Source organism: Gigantopelta aegis, chromosome 1 (genome assembly GCF_016097555.1).
Source record: "Gigantopelta aegis isolate Gae_Host chromosome 1, Gae_host_genome, whole genome shotgun sequence".
NCBI lineage: Eukaryota > Metazoa > Mollusca > Gastropoda > Neomphalida > Peltospiridae > Gigantopelta > Gigantopelta aegis.
This window is the reverse complement of record NC_054699.1, coordinates 24850579-24871849: the sequence shown is the minus strand read 5'-3', so window position 1 is coordinate 24871849 and position 21271 is coordinate 24850579. Positions and strand designations below refer to the sequence as shown.

The window sequence follows — 21271 nt, the reverse complement described above, 5'->3', positions numbered from 1 at the left end:
AGTAGATAGAGCACTTGGGTCATGGTGTTGATCCCTCTTGACAATCATAATACTGACAATTAAAATATATCCTAAAGTAACGGAAGGAAGGAAACGTTTTTATTTAACGACGCACTCAACACATTTTATTTACAGTTATATGGCATTGGACATATGGTTAAGAACCACACAATTATTGAGACAGGAAACCTGCTGTCGCCACTTCACGGGCTACTCCTTTCGATTAGCAGCAAGGGATCTTTTATATGCACCATCCCATAGACAGGATAGTACATACCACGGCCTTTGATGTACCAGTCGTGGTGCACCGACTGTCACAAGAAATAGCCCGATGGGCCCATCGACAAAGATCGATCCCAGACCAACGGCGCATCGAGCCCCATCCCTAAACTAGCACTTTATATAAAATAAATTGGATGGGAAGAAAAGGGTTCCTTTTCTTCTATATTAGCTATGTTGATAAGTGCACTTACCATGACAGGTAGACAGACATTCAACTGGGCACCATAGAAAGTGATACAATAATCTAGAGTGACCTCCCCTAGATTGGCCCACCATTTTGCAATACAGATTTCCAGAGTTAAGCCATCCTAAAAATGAAAAAGAATTTTTTAATTATACAATTACATTTTTTAATTATACAATTACAACACAGAATAATTAATCAAAATATGATACTACATAGTTAATAACAACTTCCCACAGAAAGTGATATAACAATCTAGAGTGACCTCCCCTAGATTGACACACCATTTTGCAATACAGATTTCCAGAGTTAAGCCATCCTAAAAACAAAAAGAAGCTTTTTTTAAATTCTACAATTACAACACATCACATTTAATAATCAAAATATACTACTTAGGTAACAACATCTTCTTTAAAGTTAGTCTAAACAACGAAAAATGTATTTCTGTTTTAACTTACCATGACTGGGAATGCCTGGGTTGTCTCCCCTCTATCGGAGAGTGTTACAAACTTGTCGAACTCAAACTTCTTGTACTGCTGCTGAGGAACAAGCTGGAGAGTGTGCAACAAGATACGACAGCTTTTCTCGGAGTCTTTCGATGTCACCTTGAGAACTGAATCAGGACACAGAAATTGTTATCCAAATGTTATATATCAATAAAAAGAATAAATTCAAGTTTAAATTAAAATACAGAGTAAAGAGCTGTGCAACAGCTCCTTGGGAGAAACCTGCTACATTCAGAACTAGCTCTGCCACTTGCCAAATTTGCCAATTGCGAATTTTAGGAACAATGTGGGAATTTTATTTTAATTTGGCAAAAAAAAATTCAAATAATAATTGCTATTTTGTTGGAAAATAACTGGGTTTTGCATTTATTTTTAGATAATTTGACGAAATGTTTTGCTCACCCAGAGCTAAGCCTGTACATTTTTTAATCAGCAGCAAGGGATCTTTTGTATGCCCTTTCCAATAGGTTGGACTGTACATACCATGGCCTTTGATGCATCAGTTGTGGAACACTGATTGGGGTGGGCCACTGAGGGTGATCAATCCTGTTATCCATCACAGCACAGGCAGACACTCAATGAAAAAAACATTTCCTTCCCACAGTACTTGTCAATTTATTATTCAATAGACCTGTCTTCTTGTTCCTATCAGTGCCCTGTAGTGTGCATTGAAAAGCATCTTGCTGTTATTTAGTAGTGGTGGGCGGTGGGATTGATCTTGAAGTTTGTAGACCACGTGTCACAATAAACATATTTGGACACCAAACAACTCTAGTTTTAAATGTGCTGAGGTGTCGATATACGAATATTCCTACTCTCGTTTTGCCTATATTGAAATAACCAAATGCTAAACACAAAATGGCTGTAGTTTAAAATGTGCTGAGGTGTCTTAAAACAAATATTCCAAATGCTAAACACCAAATACCTATAGTTTAAAATGTGATGAGGTGTCGTTATACGAATATTCCTACTCTCGTTTTATTTATACTGAAATAACCAAATGCTAAACACCAAATACCTATAGTTTAAAATGTGATGAGGTGTCGTTATATGAATATTCCTACTCTCGTTTTGTCTATACTGAAATAACCAAATGCTAAACACCAAATACCTATAGTTTAAAATGTGATGAGGTGTTGTTATATGAATATTCCTACTCTCGTTTTGTCTATACTGAAATAACCAAATGCTAAACACCAAATACCTATAGTTTAAAATGTGATGAGGTGCCGTTATACGAATATTCCTCTCCCGAGCCCCGTTCCATGAAGCAATCTTAGCACTACTATCGCCGTAAATACCTACTATCGCCTCCGTAACTTTGTTCTATGATCGCCAGCATCCCATTCCACGACGCAGCGTAGCTTACTATCGTCGTAAATTACTGTGAAAATTTACAATAGGTACGAGGCAGTTGTAAAGTCGGTAACCAATTCATTATTTAACTAAGAATATTTTAATCATTAAAGGGGCACTTACGACTACCGTAAGGTTGCTTTGTGGAACGGCTGTCAAGTTCACGGTGCCAGTTGTAAAATTCACCGTAAGTTACTACAATTAACCTTAGCTACAATTCTATTGTGGTACGGGGCCCTGCTTATTGATAAAACTCTCACCTGCATAAGATGCTCCCTCTGGAACGTGTACGAAGTGTCTGCGGATCTGGCCGGGCTTGAAACTGCAGTTGCTATAGGCGACGGAATAACTGATGGTGTCTCTCACACTAAAAACACACACGCACACAGATTTATGGTTTGCCAGTAACAATTTGCAACAGTCAAGCCAATACAAACATTAACAAATATGCAATTATATTTATAAAGAAAACACATTTAAGTATTTGACTTAAAGGTAGTAAACAGATTTAACTTCTCTAAAGAATGTAATTATAATGTTCAGGTATTTCATTTTGGGCTTTATATCCAATTAAGATTCAAGGACACATTTCTAGGTCTACACCTCAGTTATCTGGGCTGTCTGTCTGTCAGGCATTATCTGTTTGTTTATAACAGGATTTTGTGGCTACTAGTAATTGTCAGTGTTCGGTCAAAGACAATTTGGTGTAGTTGCTTTATACCTTCCCACTGAGTCATTAAAATTCACTCTGGGTGGGAGCCAGTACATGGGTGCGAACAGAGTACCCACCAGCCTCAAGTCTGAACATTGCTCAAAATTGACATGGAGCAGGCATCAAACACTGCGTGAAATACACAATATGCTTACTGATACCCAATTTAAAAAGCAGCCTTTTCTTTCCATCTTATTTTTGACAGTATTACAGATATGATCATTCTTGATTTATCAGAAGTGATAATATAAACCTGACACTTTTATTCATGTTTATGTCAAGCCTTCCACACTGCTGTTAAAACGTTAAGACTACCGCTATTCAATTTTTAGTATTTGTGAAGCAAAGACCGATTCCCACTCCACAAAATGAATTTTCGGCACTGCTGATGGCTTAACTATTAGGATCATCTGATTTCTCACTGCTTATTTCAAGAGAGATTACTCTATTATCCACAAAACAAACACTGCAAGTGCCAACGAAGGACTAGGGCCTCCACGACTCCAAAATGTTGGACTCGAGTACTCAAGGGTCAAACTCGACACGGACCAGAGTACCTGACGCTTACTAGATGATAATGAGACAAAGGAATAAAGTGAAATAGTATTGTGCCTCTTTTTTCCAGCACTGAACAAATCATGCCAAATCATGACATTGTATTGCATTCTACACATTTGACTTTTGTTGCCCTTCATGTCTCATAGCCGTTTAATGTAACAGGACGCATGCTTATGGCAAAATGACGTAAAAAAGTAGAATTAAATGAGAGTACTCTTCCTTGCACGGGTACTTGAGTCCTGTGAACGGACTTAGTCTTGCTAGACTCGGCCTGTACTGGAGTACTCAAGTACTCGTAGAGGCCCTATGGAAGGACTGTAGGAACTTACTCAAGACAAAAAATAAAACATCTGCTAAATGAATGGCTGCTAGGTGGCAAACATATAGTAACTGTTTCAACTTACATAGAAGGAACAATAACAGTGACAGGCACACGAAAAAGAGGACCTTTGTGGATATTGCGTACATCGTAACCAGTCACCTGATGTGGAGAAAGAAAAAGATGAATGCATATTAATTAGCAAATGTGTTTTACACATGGAAACTTGTCATATGATATAATGCTTCTAAAATATATGAAAAATATAGTCAAGACACACAGTATATCATTTTATTTGATACATTTTTAGGCAGAGGTGTTGTAGTATTTATATCTATGCTGATTGAAACGTTGCATTTTGCTAATTGACGTCATTTGGTAAGCGACATCATTTTCCCGGTCTTTAACCTGTGCATTTCATGTCTTGTTTACTTCTTTTGGAAGTCATTCTGCGCGATTTTTGTTCATTGATGTGCAGTATAATAAATAAAATACTATACTCGTTCCAATGTGAGACTGTTTATATTACAACTTGTGTGTTTTTAATCGTACATAATGAGCAAAGTGATTCTGTGCAATTTTTGTTCATTGATGTGCGGTGTAATAAATAAAATACTATACTCGTTTCCGTGTGAGACCATTTATATTACAATTCGTGTGTTTTTAATCGTACACCACTTGCTTTCGCTTGTGATGTACGACTGAAAACACTCTTGTAATATACACAATCTCACACAGGAACTTGTTTAGTATTCTCTATGTCATCTATGGAATCTGATTTGGTGAAGTGCACCATATAACTGCTTACCTCTGTATAATGCACCCCCTCTGGTAGGCCCTGAGGAATGATTTTCACAGAGAACGTTCTGGCTACATTCATCAGTTCCAGATGAGATGGACAGAGTACCCACGATGCATCACACACCAGCCGGAACTGAATATTCAACAGGATTTTATCTTGATGATCTGTAATAAGAATTTTTTTTAAATTTAATTTTGTCCATCAAAGTATCTTCCTGAAACAACTCATTAACAATATGATGGTGGAGACACAAAGTGTTGAGATTTTGGACCAGTCTTCTGGAAAATGGGGAAAATGGAAAAAATGCAGTCATGAGAGAGGTCAGATTAATGTATAAAAAGAAAATGAATCTCTAATATATTCATCAAATGTGAGAATCCACTTGCAGAACTGGAGGGGTGGGGGATCACAAGAGTTCAATGACTCTGTGTCCATTTAAAGTGCCATTTTCAAATTCATCTTCCACAATATTGAAAACTAAATTGTCTGGGAAGCATGTCCTCAAACCTCCCTACAAATCTCACTCCCTTTGGGGGGTCAACTTATCTGTTATTGACAAACTCAAATTGCCCTTTTTAGAATTTTTTGCACCCCCCCCCCCCCCCCCCCCTTACAAAATCATGGATCAGGCCCTGGAACCGGTCCTACTGCTATCTTGGACTCAAAGCTTTACATAATCAAGGACTTCGAATAAGTACAACAAAATATTTGTTTAAATAACTTTTCTTTTTAAAACCAAAAACAGGAATAAAGAACAGACATATTAAGCCAAATTTACATAGCCTGTTTGAGTCATATACACGTGTAACTACATACATCTACAAGGCTTAAACAAATGTGTTTAAGAAAAACAGGCTTAGTAAAACAAAATTATGGCGCAAAGAGTTTGCTTTCGACAAAACAAAATTAAAGTATGAAGACGTGGATAAAATCATAGAACTGTCTATTTCACATGCTGCTGAAACAACCAGGGGTCGAATTTTACAGTAAATTTCGAAATGGAATAGTAAAACAATTCTTTCAATATTCCGTCATGAAAGTGAAAATAAAGCACGGAATATTGAAAATCGCCTGCGACTATAATTCTGCTTACACTTTTTCTTCAGCTACATTTTTCTGCAGAACAAATCCTCGCGCTACTAAGACCTTTCTCATGCACTTACCGGTACAAAATAAAGGTCTTTTTGATCGAGACTAATGTTTGGAGTGAGTTCGTTTGTAATTCCAGCTAGTACGCAGTAATGCACAGACTGGTGTATAAACAATTGTTCATTACGCAATGTTGTACAGGGTGACGTAGCACAGTCAGGAAAACTAGTGGTACATTAATAATGGAAGGGATTATATAAATGGAATAGTGTTTTTTGAAATTCACTATTCCTTTGGGATCGTGGTAAAAAAAAAAAAAATTCAAGCTCTGAATAACCGACCTGATTTTTCATCGAAGTACGTCGGCTCCACTGTGACGGCCACCTCAGCGGGTTTACTGAGCTGTGATAAATCTCGGAGATAGACCCCACGCTTGTTTCCACTACACGTGACCGTAAACTGAATCCGGTTCTCCTTCTCCGACGCAAAGTTACTCAAATAGTCGAACGTTTTCTCAACCTAAAATTAAACAGTCAAACGTTTTCTCAACCTAAAATTAAACAGTCAAACGTTTTCTCAACCTAAAATTAAATAGTCAAATGTTTTCTCAACCTAAAATTAAATAGTCAAATGTTTTCTCAACCTAAAATTAAACAGTCAAATGTTTTCTCAACCTAAAATTAAATAGTCAAACGTAAAATTAAATAGTCAAACCTTTTCTCAACCTAAAATTACAACATAACATTCAGAAGCACGTAGACCCATTTTGCATTCTTAAAAACTAAAAATTATAAAAAGGTGCGAGTTGGGACACAATATTTTTAAAACAAGATTACCTTCAACCAACACCCATAAAATGATATACTGATGGAAAGAAATACAGGATCACACAGATAGCAACAAGAAATAATGACTGCATCAAAAATCAATTCATATTGTCAGAAGTTGACTGGGAACGTATAGGCAGCACAATCAACACTACAGACATTCAATCCCACATTAAAATTTTGTATGAAATACAGCCATTACTATGCTAGTAATGAATTAAATTTGGTCTACAGTTCGATGTGTTCCCATATTTCTTTCCATTAGTATATTAAATAATGTAGTATTTTGGTGCCTTACAACTATTTCATTTCTATATATTATCAGGGGGTCTACAAAGAATGAAGGCTAATGATCAATTCCATTTGGTTTTGACAAAATAAATATTGTTTAAACCAAAGAATGAAGAAAACATCTACAGTTCATCCCATCCTCCTACAAAAATGCTTTTTGTTTGGTATGACACCGGAAGAAAAGTAAAAATAAATCACAAAAAATACTATTTTTGTGTGCAATTTAGAAAACATTCTGTTCCGAAATAAATAACTTGTAGTAAAGTCTATAGTATGAAAAAAGGTGTTCCCTGTGGGACGGACTACACATCCTGCACTTATAAGATGAAAGACAATGTTGTATTTTACCTGCACAATCCCATACCCGAGAGCGAACACCTCCACACTGTCGACTTTCTGAGCCGAGTTCTCGAGGGCGCGTCTCACATTGTACGGAGTGTACGCTACACCGTTAGCTTTCAGACCAGACAAAATCAGACCTGGAAATAAAATCAGTCAATCATTATCCTAATTCAACACATCAGTAACACATTATCCTAATTCAACACATTAGTAACACATTATCCTAATTCAACACATTAGTAACACATTATCCTAATTCAACACATTAGTAACACATTATCCTAATTCAACACATTAGTAACACATTATCATAATTCAACACAGTAACACATTATCATAATTCAACACATTACTAACACATTATCCTAATTCAACACATTATCCTAATTCAACACATTATCCTAATTCAACACATTAGTAACACATTATCATAATTCAACACATTAGTAAGAACAACTCTAATTGGATCATAATTCTGATTCAACACATCTGTAAGAACGAATCCGATTGGAGCTTTACTAAAAGTTGAGGCAGTAAACCTGTAGAACTAATCTTGGCATCAATATCTTTAATATAGACAGGACAGCAAATACCACAGTCTTTGATACACCAGACACGTGACACTGGTTGGGATAGAAAAAACCCCACTGATGGATCAACTGAAGACAAATTATATACCAGTTGTAGGACACAGGTTGGGACGAGGGAAAAAACATAAAGGGTACACTGAGAAGGTTCGATCCCATGGTCGAAGCACTTAAGACAAAGCGCTCTGACATAGCTAAATCCCTTCCTCTTTTTCCCACCGAGAGAAGACTAACACCACTTACCAATAGCTCCACAGGCATTGGGAGAGCTCATGCTCGTTCCATTCATCAGCTGACAGCCGCGGCGAGTCCAGTTCGGAACCGAGGCAATAGCGCCACCTGGTGCACTGATGCACACACCAATATCACCGTCGTGACTGTAACCAAAGAATGTTTTTGTTTTTAAACTTTGAGTCTTTCCTTTTTTTCAGAAATAATACTTATCCTGATCTCAATGTGTCACTGTAATACATGTTTCTATATTGTGAAAATGGTCTTGGAAAAAAAGATTTTTAATTTTTTTTACGTATCTTAATTTCTTACTCATAATGTAACTATTCACCCCTTACTACCCCCCCCCCCCCCCGCCCTCCCCCTCCAAAATGCAATGGTTTGATCTGAATGTCTCAACAGCAAATCTAAAGGCTAAAATGTTTCAGTGTATCAACTGATGCAAAAATGCCCAATAAGTATACGGTCAGATGCAATATTTTGAAAAGAAATTTAAAGTAATTCCTTAGTAGAAACAGAAATAAATTCATAATATGATAAAAGTATTTATGCTTATATATAAATAATGCGATAGTCAGTAAATATGCAAAGAAACCTGTAATTAGAAACAACAGAATGCTCACTTGTTTTTTTATACATTTTTCTATCCAAGCTGTGTATCTAATGAATGAATGAATGTTTAATGACACCCCAGCACAAAAATACACATCGGCTATTGAGTGTCACAAAAGGTAAGTATATATATAAAAATATTAAGCTGTGCACTGGGCATGGGGTTTATATCCGTTTAATTTATTTTGAGACTAAATAATACTTACGTGGGCCCACGAGAGGACCATGTGTAATGTGTAGCTGGCAGTTTTTCCCTGAGAGAATACTCTGCTGCCATCATTGTGGGAGTGACGTGGGCACCTACACCTGAAACCACAACATAATAAACTCACATATCACACACATGCTTGAGTGTTGAGGAAATGTTTCATTTAATGACGCACTCAACACATGTTATTTACAGTTATATGGCATCAGACATATGGTTACGGACCACACAAATATTGAGGGAGGAAACACGCTGACGCCACTTCGTGGGCTACTCTTTTGATGTACCAGTCGTGGTTCATTGGCTGGAGCGAGAAATAGCCCAATGGGCCCACTGACGGGGATTGATCCCAAACCGACCGTGCATCAAGCGAGCGCTCTACCACTGGGCTATGTCTCATCCTAGCTTGAGTGTTTTGAGACAGACAGACATTGCGATAGAAATAAGCAGAATATTTTACTAGACCACGGGTCAAGTACAGCTAGAAATCGACGTGTCCACCAATATTTTCACTTTGTTTAATGTTTTGTTTAATTCAAGTACAAGGACCATAGTTTTGATTGCTCAAAATTAAACTGCATTGAGCATTTTTCACTTGTCCACTGGACAACTACTGAGGTACATTTTGCTTGTTCAAACAGATTTTCACTTGTCAGGACAAACGGGGAGGAGAGGGAGGGAGGAGGGAGGGAGGGAGGGAGGGAGGGAGGGAGGGAGAGAGGGAGGGAGAGAGAGAGAGAGAGAGAGAGAGAGAGAGAGAGAGAGAGAGAGAGAGAGAGAGAGAGAGAGAGAGAGAGAGAGAGAGAGAGAGAGAGAGAGAGAGACAGAGAGACAGACAGAACACATGAACAGATCTATACAAAAGACACATACCTATTATGGCCGTTGTGGTTCCACCTGGGGTTCCCACTGTGGACAAGGCAGGACCGTTGTTTCCCGCACTCGCCAGGAATATCACACCATGCTTGTTAACCACCTCACTTAATATATCACAGACTCGCCTGCAACAAACGAAGATGAATTATCGTGAAACTTTTCTGTCTGTAGGAACTAAAGAATAATAGGTTTTGTTTCAATGTATGAAATAAAAAGGTGCAACTGATGTCTCACCTATAATGAATAAATGAATGAATGAATGGTTTAACGACACCCCAGCTCTCACCTATCATGCATTTCCACTCCTAAAACAACTTGATCCAACCCTTAATACAGGTGGAGGCTAAGATGTCTGGTTGTAACCTTCACATTGCCAACCATCTTGGGTAATAAAGGTTTAACACCACCCCTCACACACCAACCAACCCCAAATAACAATAACCAAACATTTTGGCTGTGTTAAGGACATTCAATTCGGGTCACATGACTATTACTTGTGAAATGTGTAAAGAGACAAATGGGTTATTATGTCTGACTAAAAACCGACAGCTCTTAGTTTAGGTCTTTTCCATGACAAAGACTGTTGAAAGTGTTACACAACCCATGCAATTGCCCATGGCAATGGGCAATGCCGTGCATTTTAAAATTCTCCACATCACTATTTTTGCTTTGGACTATATTTGATCAACACCCCCCCCCCCCCCCCCCCCCCCCCCATCACGTTTTTTGCCATGGACATTTTCTTAATAATTAAATTGCAGGGGTTGTTACATAACTACTTTTCCTTGAAACAACAAAAAAAAAACGATTAAGAATAAAAACAGAAAAGCAATTAGCACATTTTCTTAACTATCGTCCAATACTTAATCATAATCATTTATTTAAACAAAATCAAGAAAAGAAAAATGTTTGATTAAATTCGTACCCAGAGTTTGGCCAGTGCGAGGCCTCACCGTAGCTGTAGTTAATCAAGTCACACTTGTGCTCTATCACTTTGATCATCTAAAATAAGAAATAATTTTTTTTTTACAAGGAGAACTTTAGATCTGTTTTTGTATTATCTATTTTCCTTTCAGTGCTTGTACATCAAAGGCCGTGGTATGTGCTATCCTGTCTCTGGGATGGTGCATATAAAAGATTCCTTGCTGCTAATCGAAAAGAGTAGCCCATGAAGTGGCGACAGCAGGTTTCCTCTCTCAATATCTGTGTGGTCCTTAACCATAAGTCCAACACCTTATCACCATAAATAAAATGTGTTGAGTGTGTCGTTTAATAAAACATTTCCTTCCTTCCTTTCAGTGCTGTTAATGAGTACGAATACCCACTAGGGCTACTGATGTGAATTGATCCTACAAACCGTGGCACATCCTCTGCTAAGTACTACTTCACACACTCAATAGATGTCACTTAAAAAAAGGATTCAGCGTAATTAAATGTATCGCCTACCATAAACTTATTCAGTGTCACTGACAGTTGTTTCTATAAGATGTTCATAATTCACCCAAGATGCTTGCATCGCAGGATCGAACCACCTCAGTGGATCCATTCAACTGACTGATTTTTTTGGTGTGTTCCATCTAGTGCATCACAACTGGCCAAAGGCTGTGGTATATGCTTTCCTATCTGTGGGAAAGTGCATATAAAAAATATCTTGCTGCTAATGGAAAAATTTAGCGGGTTTCCTTTGATGACTACGAGTCAGAATTACCAAATGTTTAGACATTCAATAGCCAATGATTAATTAATTGATGTGTTCTAGTGGTGTTGTTAAACAAAACAATATTTTTGTTTTTATTTACTCACCGCTCGTACAAGGGATGTTCCCGTTTCCATGGATCCCAGCCTTGTGTCTCCTATTTTCACCGATATGATCTGGGCACCTGGAGCTATTCCATTGCGTTCTGGGGTATCTGGGAAGTAGCCAGTTGCAATACACGCTACATGGGTGCCATGGGAACCTGTTAACAACACAAAATAGATTAATTTTTGTGAATGATAGATTAATTTGTACCAGTGTTGGGTAATTGGTTAGAATTATTAATTATAATTGGTTTGTACCAACCAGTCAACTTTCGATAATACAATCGTTCAGAATACACAGTGAAACCAGGGAACATTTTGTTCAGCACACGGTTAGAGAGACAAGGACTGGGATGTGGAAGTGGACAATGAAAGAAGTTGAAAGTAAAAGGAAAGGGGGTTGATTATAAAAAAAAAGATAAAAAAAAGCATACAAACATTTTGTTCCGTATTTTGTTTAGCAAGCCATAGGATTTCAAATTTCATGGGAAACACTTTTTTGGTTTTGTGCCTTATAATGATAATGAGAACCCATCGGAACTGTTTTTGAAAAATAATTATATAATTTATATATATCTATATCTATATATGCATGTGTATATGTACATTATTTTATCATATAATATCTTACATTTTCAGTGCAATCAAAGTATGTGATATTTTTCAGATCACATACTTTAAGAATTTGATAACTTTGCAAATAAGATGTAAATTAAGAGAGGTCTCGGCACTAGGTTTATTAACATTTAAGCAAACATACTTGGGTGACACTCCATGATTGACGTATGCATTCAGAGTCATCAAATAAAAACATTTCAATAGCAATTTGACACTGAAAGCTGTCTAGCATTCAAAAAACAAAAAACGTTAGGTATAACTTTATTTTGATGTAAGGACATCCAAAATGACGTCATTTCCATTCAAAAATACACCGCGCCACATATTCTTACGTCATTTGAATATCTAGTAATGGCTGACTGGAATTAAAGTTGCGTGTACAGTTTACAAAAACATGTTGTATGAAGCTTGAGATTATATGATAAAGAGATTATTACCCTCGTGTATTTCGGTATCGTCAATATCATATATTAGGAATAAGAGGCTCGCATAATACAATTTTTATTCCTAATATATGATACTGACGACACTCTGGTAATAACCTCTATATATATTCATTCATTGAAATAGTCATACTCAATATAATAATCATGGGAAACGCAATCGTTTCCATGAAATCCGAGACCTGTTCAAAGATTGCTACACAATTCTGTATGTTAAATACTAGTCGCTAATAAATTTTCAAGCTGATAGCAAATGGTGCTAATCACAATTTTAAAAACAAAAAACCTTAAAAAAACTGGAATGACTGGAATATTTTCAGTCAGTGCAGAAGAGAACGTCTCTAGAACTGTACACCCCTTAAAACCAGTCTCGTTACTTAGTCCCACGAGTGTCGAGGTTTGAAGGGTTTCATTATATATAAAGTTAAGAAGAATTTGAATTAGTATGGCTATGCACCTATTAACATTTTTGCAACACAGTTATGGGAGTGTAATATGTCTGTGATGTATTTCTCTTCTCTTACTAAATTTTCTTCATTAAGAATGTGGAAAAGCAAATTTAGTGACTTGCCTGCATTTGTGACTATTTCCAGCAAATTTCCATCATTGTGAATATTTACTGAAAAGTTCATCAAATCTGAAAAAGAAAAGAAAAAAAAATCAGTTTTGTCACAAGAACACATTGTTTGCTTTCTAGAGTATATTAACTAATATCAAAAAATTAAACTACAGTTAAATGCACACATGTATATTACAAGAACTAGTGTTTCCCCATGGGGCTGAACAGATCCCACAAATTTCTCTGCCAGGACCGTAAAAATTGTAACCATTAAAAAAAAGGGACTGACCTCGTGATTAATCTGCCGAGAAAAGAAAATTTTAAAGAATTGCTGAAACCATTAATTAATAATATATGGCTTAGTCATTAGTTATTATTTATTAACTAAACTGAACAATAAAAGAAAAGATTACAATATAAATAAATAAATAAATGAATATTGTAGAAAGTTAAAATTAATCATTGGCTACTGGATGTCAAACATTTGGTAATTCTGACTCGTAGTCATCAGAGGAAACTCGCTAAATTTTTCCTAATGCTGCAAGGGATCTTTTATATGCACGATCAGCTGAAAGGATCAATATTGTAGAAAGGCAATTTTATGAGTTGGTAAAAAACTATTAACAATATGTTTTTTCCCCAGGAGTGAGGAACCTTTTTTACCCAGACACATGTTCTTTCAAGGTATTTCAAAATTAAATATTTACCAATTAAAAACAAAATACAATGTGGATCACACTGCAAATGATGAACTTTCATATTGGAGTGAGCATGTTTTAATTTGTGATTTATTGACAGTGTATGTGCTGATCATAAGAAATAATCAGAATATCGAGGAACAATCTCAGGGTTCGACCTTAGCAGTAGCCTGGGGTGTTTTGGCTATCCATTTGTTGGTCGGGCTACCACATGTCTAAAAAAAATTTTTGGCACATTCAGTTACTCCACAATCAACAAGATGCTTCAACACCTAAAAACCCTATCTAAATCATTTTTCTTTTTTTCTCTCTTTTTTTAATTTATTAAAATTATGGGGTTATAAATTTTTACTGAGGGCTACCAGATTTTATAACCTTGTATCCCGTGGGCTACCACTGAATAAAAGTTAAGGTCAATGCCTGAATCAGTGTAAGGTTTTTCCCCCCCCCACCGTGTCAAGATTATCATAAAGTGTTACCTAGCAACAAATCAAAGCAATCAATGGCAATTAGAAGGTACGCTATGCTTTTCACACCAGTGCATCTGCTCACAGTGTTATTCATTTATTTATTTTATTTCAAGTTATTTTCATGCTTACATGTATATCTAATTAAGATTCAAACACGCTGTCCTGGTCACACACCTCAGCTATCTGGGCTGTCTATCCAGGACAGTTAGTTGTTAGTGAAAGAGAAGAGGGTATAGTAGTCTTACACCTACCCAATGAGTTGTTAAAACTCACTCTGGGTTGGAATAAGTACAGGGCTACAAACTCAGAACCTACCAGCCGTATGTCCATCCGATGGCTTAACCACGACACCACCGAGGCCGGTGTTTATCTCAAAGTGTTAACTAGCAGCAACACATCAAAGCAACTAATCAATGGCAATGAGCAGGTGCTCTATGCTTTTCACATCAGAGTAATTGCTCCAAGTGTCAAATTCACAGTTAGTTGGGGTAAAATAAATTAGCATCATCAGCAGGTGATAAGGCGAGTTGTTTCCCCCACACACACAAAACTAGTTTTGCTTAAGCGAGAGAGAGAGAGAGAGAGAGCAAATGTGCATGTCAATCTGTAAGGCCTGTCACACACAATTTGATTTTGCTATCATTTGCATCAATGGTTATAAGTCACATTCTTTTAACTCGGCAATTGTTCTCATCCTCCCCGTCAGTGGGCCCATTGGGCTATTTCTCATTCCAGCCAGTGCACCATGACTGGTATATCAAAGGCTGTGGTATGTGCTATCATGTCTGTGGCTTGGTACATATAAAATGATCCCTTGCTACTAATTGAAAAAAGTAGCAGGTTTTCTCATAGACTAATGTCAAAATTACCAAATGTTTGACATCCAATAACTGATGATTAATATATCAATGTGCTCTAGTGGTGTCGTTAAACAAAACAAACTTTAACTTTGTTCTCATCCATAAAGACTGTCACACACAATTTGAGTTTACTAATTTATAATTCACATTCTTTAAACTCAACAATTGTTCTCATCCATAAGGACCATCACACACAATTTGATTTTACCAAACAGAGTATCTTTGGTTATAATTCACATTCTTTAAAGTCAGCAATAGTTCTCATCCCGATTGTTCCCAAACTGCTATAACTCCACACCTACCTAGGGGTGAGACGTGACCCAGCGGTAAAGCGCTCACTTGATGAGCGGTCGGTTTGGGATCGATCCCAGTCAGTGGGCCCATTGGGCTATTTCTCGGTCCAGCCAGTGCACCACGACTGGTACATCAAAGGCAGTGGTATGTGCTATCCTGTCTATGGGATGGTGCATATAAAAGATCCCTTGCTGCTAATTGAAAAGAGTAGCCCATGAAGTGGCAACAGTGGGTTTCCTCTCAATATCTGTGTGGTCCATAACCATATGTCTGACGCCATATAACCGTTAATAAAATGTGTTGAGTGCATTGTTAAATAAAACATTTCCTTCCTTCCATACCTAGCTCACTGATTGTTGCATACTCCTGTTCCTCGTTGTAGCTGGCCAGCAGTTTACAACCAACAAGATCACCTTTCTCTGTCGTGTCCACACAAGCCCTACAAGAAAATAAAATAAAAATTTTAAAATTGTTTTTGTCTCTTTTTTATGAATATATAACAAGGGTCATGGCTTCTAGAATTTGTATAAAATTCACTAGCCATGGGATCAGTTATTTTAAAAATGTACTAGCCACAATTAAAAATTCACTAGCCCTACTTTACTTTTATGTTAATACAATTTCACTAAATAATAGTAATAATCAGATATGTCACCTAAATAGGAAGATGGAGCGTAAAAACACTAACATCGGGGGTTGAGGTGAGGGCAAGATATTCATATTCACAAAATAGACTTAACTGCAACATTTGACCAAAAAATTTCACTAGCCATCGGGCATGGCAATAGTAGTTATTTACTAGCCCAACATTGACTATCACTAGCCTTGGGAGTGGGGCTACCATAATCTAGAAGCCCTGTCTGGCATGTCAATAGTAGTCATTTACTAGCCCAACATTGAATATCACTAGCCTTGGGAGTGGGGCTACCATAATCTAGAAGCCCTGTCTGGCATGTCAATAGTAGTCATTTACTAGCCCACCATTGAATATCACTAGCCTTGGGAGTGGGGCTATCACAATCTAGAAGCCCTGGTGGCATAATGGTTAAGGCATCAGACTTAAGATTGGTACATGTAGGTACAGAGTTTTCACTATATCCATGTGTAGGTGACATATACAATTATTACTATTATTTGGTACATGTAGGTTGTGTAGGTACAGAGTTTTCACTATATCCATGTTTAGGTGACATATATAATTATTACTATTATTTGGTACATGTAGGCTATGTAGGTACAGAGTTTTCACTATATCCATGTTTAGGTGACATATATAATTATTACTACTATTTTGTCAACTTAAAGAGAAGTAGCAGGGCTAGCTCTAGCACTCGCCAAATTCGCCAATTGCATATTTTGAAAGTAGTTGGCAAATTTTATTTTAATTTGGTGAAATAATTTCATGTAATAATTGACATTTTTTCTGAAAATAACTGTTCATTTCTGCAAGTTTAATAGACAATTTGGCAAAATGGTTTACTCACCCAGAGCTAGCCCTGAGTAAGGCTAGTGAATTTTTAATCGTGGCTAGTACATTTTTTAAATCACTGATCCCATGGCTAGTGGATTTTATAAAAATTCTAGAAGCCGAGGCCACCAAGGCCGGAACATATTAGTTTAATTTCTGAAATCAGGAAGATGCATAAAAATTAATCAATTTTTCCCTATCAAGGTTTGGCAATAAAACACACCTCCATGTGCTTCCATCATAAAACACAACACAGTCAAAGACTGGACCACAGTCGGAATACTTCTTCTCCAAAATCAGCAGGCAGTCAATCTGAGCCTGAAGATCTTCTTTGATTAACTTTTCCTCCTAAAATCAAAAAGAACCATATGAAAAAAATACATAAAATATTTTATCAAAGAAATCATAAATTGGAAGACTGAACATTAATGTTATCCCAAGTTAAGAATGGTATCAGTGGTTTCGCTGTGTGAAAATTTAAGGTGGGCAATTCCGGTTTTGCTGTACCGATCAAAGTTTTAATATTATTATTTTAATAAAGATTTCAAGATATACGTAAAACAATAAAGATGTTTGAAAAGTGATCCCCTAATGTGGGATATAAAAAAATCTGTTCATTTTTATTTCCATCTTCATCGAATGAATCGATAGCTTTGACATCTCCAACTGATAAAAGTAGTTTTGTTTTTGGAAAGGTGGGGTATATATTATTTGGTACCCAAGAAAAATTATTTTAATTATAAATATTACCACTTCCGCTGTTTTATAAGCAGTGATATCCCCCCAAAAATTAAGTTTGTAATATTTTATAAACAATTGCTGAATAAACAGAAGAACAGAAAATAAAATTCATTAGTTACAACCAATTAAATCTGCAATTAAGGACAAAATTATAGATGATAGTTAGTGGAAACAAAAGACAGAATGACCGATCTGATCACGTGACAAATTTGGCGCCAAATAAGTGGGGGTTTTCAGTCGGACACTGACGAATCGATAATAACTAAAATGTTTTCATTGCTCAAATAAAATATAACTTTTATTGTGTGTATCAAACACACAACTGGATACAGGTATGGAACAAAATAGAGGTTGTTAACAATACTGTTAAATTACGTTATGGTAACTGTCTCATATAACCGTAAATAAAATGTGTTGAGCGCGTTGTTAAATAAAACATTTCTTTCTTTCTGTCGGAAGCTACTGAAGTTTTTCGTGGTAGAACATGAAAGGAGGGCGGCAAAATGCGGGCCGCCCCGCTTAAATGGAGCAGCAAGAACACTGGGTATTTTCAGGGTTCGACAAATCCACAAGCCCTAGTGACTTTTTTTAATATCTGGGCTAGTGAAAATCATCAACTGTATTACTGCAATACAAGTGGCACTAGTTAGCCAAAGTTTCTCTGAAGGCTAGCGACCTTCTTAAACATCTGTCGAACAATGCCTGTTTATTAGAGATGTGAGAGGGGCTGGAACAAAAAAAGCTTACTGCTAACCACCTTTCTTCCCCAAGTCGAAAAAAGGCTTTCAAATAGCATATCCTGGATTAGACAAAACTGGCCAATCGCAGCAAAGCTGATGAAAACCAGCAAAGGCAATGTACTACGCGCGAATACTACTTGCGATCACGCGATACTAACTTCGTTTTCGCAGTGTTTTTTTTTACTTTAAAGAGATGGAAAAGCAAATTTCTGCGTTGCTCTCGCATCGCTGTTAGTATTTTTCTTTCTAATTAGCGATGACTTTGCAGAGTGGATTTACCAGACTTGATCCTGGTGTCTTGTTGTTCTCGAACTCTTCCAACCTGCGAGTAGCCTCAGCTAGAGCTGTCCTGTTATGGGGATCCCACAAAGCCTCACGACGTTCCTTCGTCATTCGCTCGCGCAAATTCTTAGGAAAAAGGTCGTAGGCTAGTTTTAATCCTACATGGTATTTTCCTGTTGGGTTCTTCCATGAATATGGAACCTGGAATGATTTATATATATATATATATATACACACATAAAATTTTCCTTAAAATAATCAAGGAAACTGAAAATTACCTAATAACAAATGGGGAGTGCAGATGGTAGGGTGTATTCTTGTTTCTAGTTTGATAGGTGCACAAACAGAAAAATACCTTTAGTAAAAAAAAAAAAAAAAAAAACTCGTGAAACAGCATTTCCGAATTAAATTCACTCAATCAAAACTGTAAAGTTCTCTACCTTGTGTATCATTTAATTTTTTAAGTCAGCTTTACAATTATTGAATTAACAGGAAAATAAAGTAATTTGATACGGTTTCAAAAACATCATTAGTTAAAAGAACAAGTTTAAAAAATTTCAGATCAAGCACATTTGATTAGGGACTGTAGACACTTTCAGAATTTTGTAACAATCACATATATTTATAGCTGTAGTGATGGAACACATCCCAGATAATGATAATGTAAAAAAAATAATTCAAAAATATTACTTTGACCCCCCAAAATTTACACAATTACACAAAATTACACAAAACCTCAAAAAATTGGCACAGTGCAAATTATTTAACTTGGTGCCTTATTTTGGGTTAGAATACATCAGTAACCATTAAAAGCATCATTAAATCTATATATAGAGTATCTATTTATGGCTTGCAGTTCATCAATAACAAGTTTCTCAGTGTCATTGAGTATTTGTGGAAAAATGTGATCAAAAAAGTCAAACACCTCTGTTGCATTGATTTGGCCATTATCATAATTTTCATACACTTCTAAATATTCAAACAACGCTTGAAGGTTCCCCATCAACATATGCATAAAATTATTAATTTTCTACAGTGTTAACAGTACCTGTAGAATAAATAGCAGGGAAAGTGTTTCAAACGAAAATGTCCACCATCTTGGATTCCAAGAAAATCTCAGTACACCTAGCAATGTTTTTATGGGGTCTATAAGTTATATAAAAGTTTACAACAGTAATCTAGTGTCATATATGGCTTCAGTGATGTATTAAGTTGTTGTGCTTTGATAATTTGTTGTTCTTAAATCATGGAAACTTACAAAATAAAATATTTTCCTGCAGAAAATGGTGTGATATTCTTCAACTTTCGGTTTTGGCCTGGAATACGATGTGAAAACAAATCTGAAACCGGTTTTTGGAATCGAGCACAAACAATTTAATCATTTCCCTACCTTCTATAATTGAAGAGTTCTTCGTTTAATTCCGGGAACACATCGTAAAAGGACCTAAAAGACAAGCCTATTTTTAGACCAAAAAACTAATCGACCGACTAGCGTCGAGTTGGAGCGCCACTAGTCTTCCGGTACGGTCCCTAATTTGATGCGTCAAAGCTTAAAGCTAAGCATTTGACATTCTAAGTTTCCCTAGTCTTTATTGTGTGTCTTCTAAACATGTTTTTGAGGACATATGTACACATATATAATATTTCTGTAGGATTGGAAGTATTACTTTTAATTTCCTTCCAGATAGTCCAGTTATGACCCCTTCAACAGGCTCCACAATGTGGGAAGTGTCGACATCTCCAGAGCCAGTAGCATCAATGAGGTCCACAATCTTTGGGTGACCATCAGTTGTTTCCTTTATGTACAGTAAAAAAATAAAAATCATTAAATTGATTAATATGCACATTTATTTTTAATAAATAAATTACAAAAGAGGATATTTTACCCCCCCAAAAAGGAGCAGAAGACCATGACATGAAACCTGTTAGGCCTAATCTACATAACAACAATTAAAAAAAAGTTTAAAAAAAGTTAAACAAAAATTGTTTTGGTCCATGTCGATTTTCAATACTGAATACCGTGAATACGCAGGAAATCAATATTGAATAAAACAAAACTACTTTACCTGCAATCCAGCAGCACCAGGATCAACGCCAGTGTCAAGAATTGCAATCAAAACACCGCGACCATCACAGTCGGGGTACTTTGCGATAAACGCAGAAGCGCCGGTCTCCTTCTTTGGCAAAACACCATCAATGGGGAAATCTTCCTCTACGATCGTCGCCATTTTTCACAACTATATGGAAATTTAACTTCCGGTAAGTTAAATATCGCGAGATTTATCGAGATTAAATTTATTGTACTATTTCTTAAACAACATATGATAAATTACTAATATAATAAATTTAAATATTTCTACATTTTGGTCAAACATAATATATTATATCTTAGTTGTAAAATACTTTTATAACTAACTTTCAATTTAGTTTGAAATTGTGTTCTGAAGTTTGTTTAACATTGATATTTGTTACGCCATAAAAGCAGTAGTTCAGTTAGTAGTACATCCACGTTGCTT

The 21271-nt window shown here is 36.3% G+C and overlaps 1 protein-coding gene across 1 annotated transcript in view; it reads right to left on the bottom strand.

Annotated features, from left to right (window-relative positions):
- Window positions 1-20983, bottom strand: part of LOC121372682 (tripeptidyl-peptidase 2-like) — a 42162-nt gene extending 21179 nt beyond the window's left edge. Inside the window, exons 1-18 of the mRNA XM_041499136.1 lie at window positions 20822-20983; window positions 20423-20551; window positions 18753-18956; window positions 17216-17340; window positions 15866-15963; window positions 13215-13280; window positions 11586-11740; window positions 10708-10784; window positions 9780-9907; window positions 8905-9004; window positions 8099-8232; window positions 7275-7405; window positions 6150-6327; window positions 4726-4883; window positions 4003-4079; window positions 2589-2695; window positions 925-1079; window positions 474-590 (exon numbers count right to left, since the gene is read on the bottom strand). Coding sequence (XP_041355070.1) covers window positions 474-590; window positions 925-1079; window positions 2589-2695; window positions 4003-4079; window positions 4726-4883; window positions 6150-6327; window positions 7275-7405; window positions 8099-8232; window positions 8905-9004; window positions 9780-9907; window positions 10708-10784; window positions 11586-11740; window positions 13215-13280; window positions 15866-15963; window positions 17216-17340; window positions 18753-18956; window positions 20423-20551; window positions 20822-20983 — 2301 coding nt within the window. The remainder of the gene's footprint in view (window positions 1-473; window positions 591-924; window positions 1080-2588; window positions 2696-4002; window positions 4080-4725; window positions 4884-6149; window positions 6328-7274; window positions 7406-8098; window positions 8233-8904; window positions 9005-9779; window positions 9908-10707; window positions 10785-11585; window positions 11741-13214; window positions 13281-15865; window positions 15964-17215; window positions 17341-18752; window positions 18957-20422; window positions 20552-20821) is intronic.
- Window positions 20984-21271: the final 288 nt, after the last annotated feature.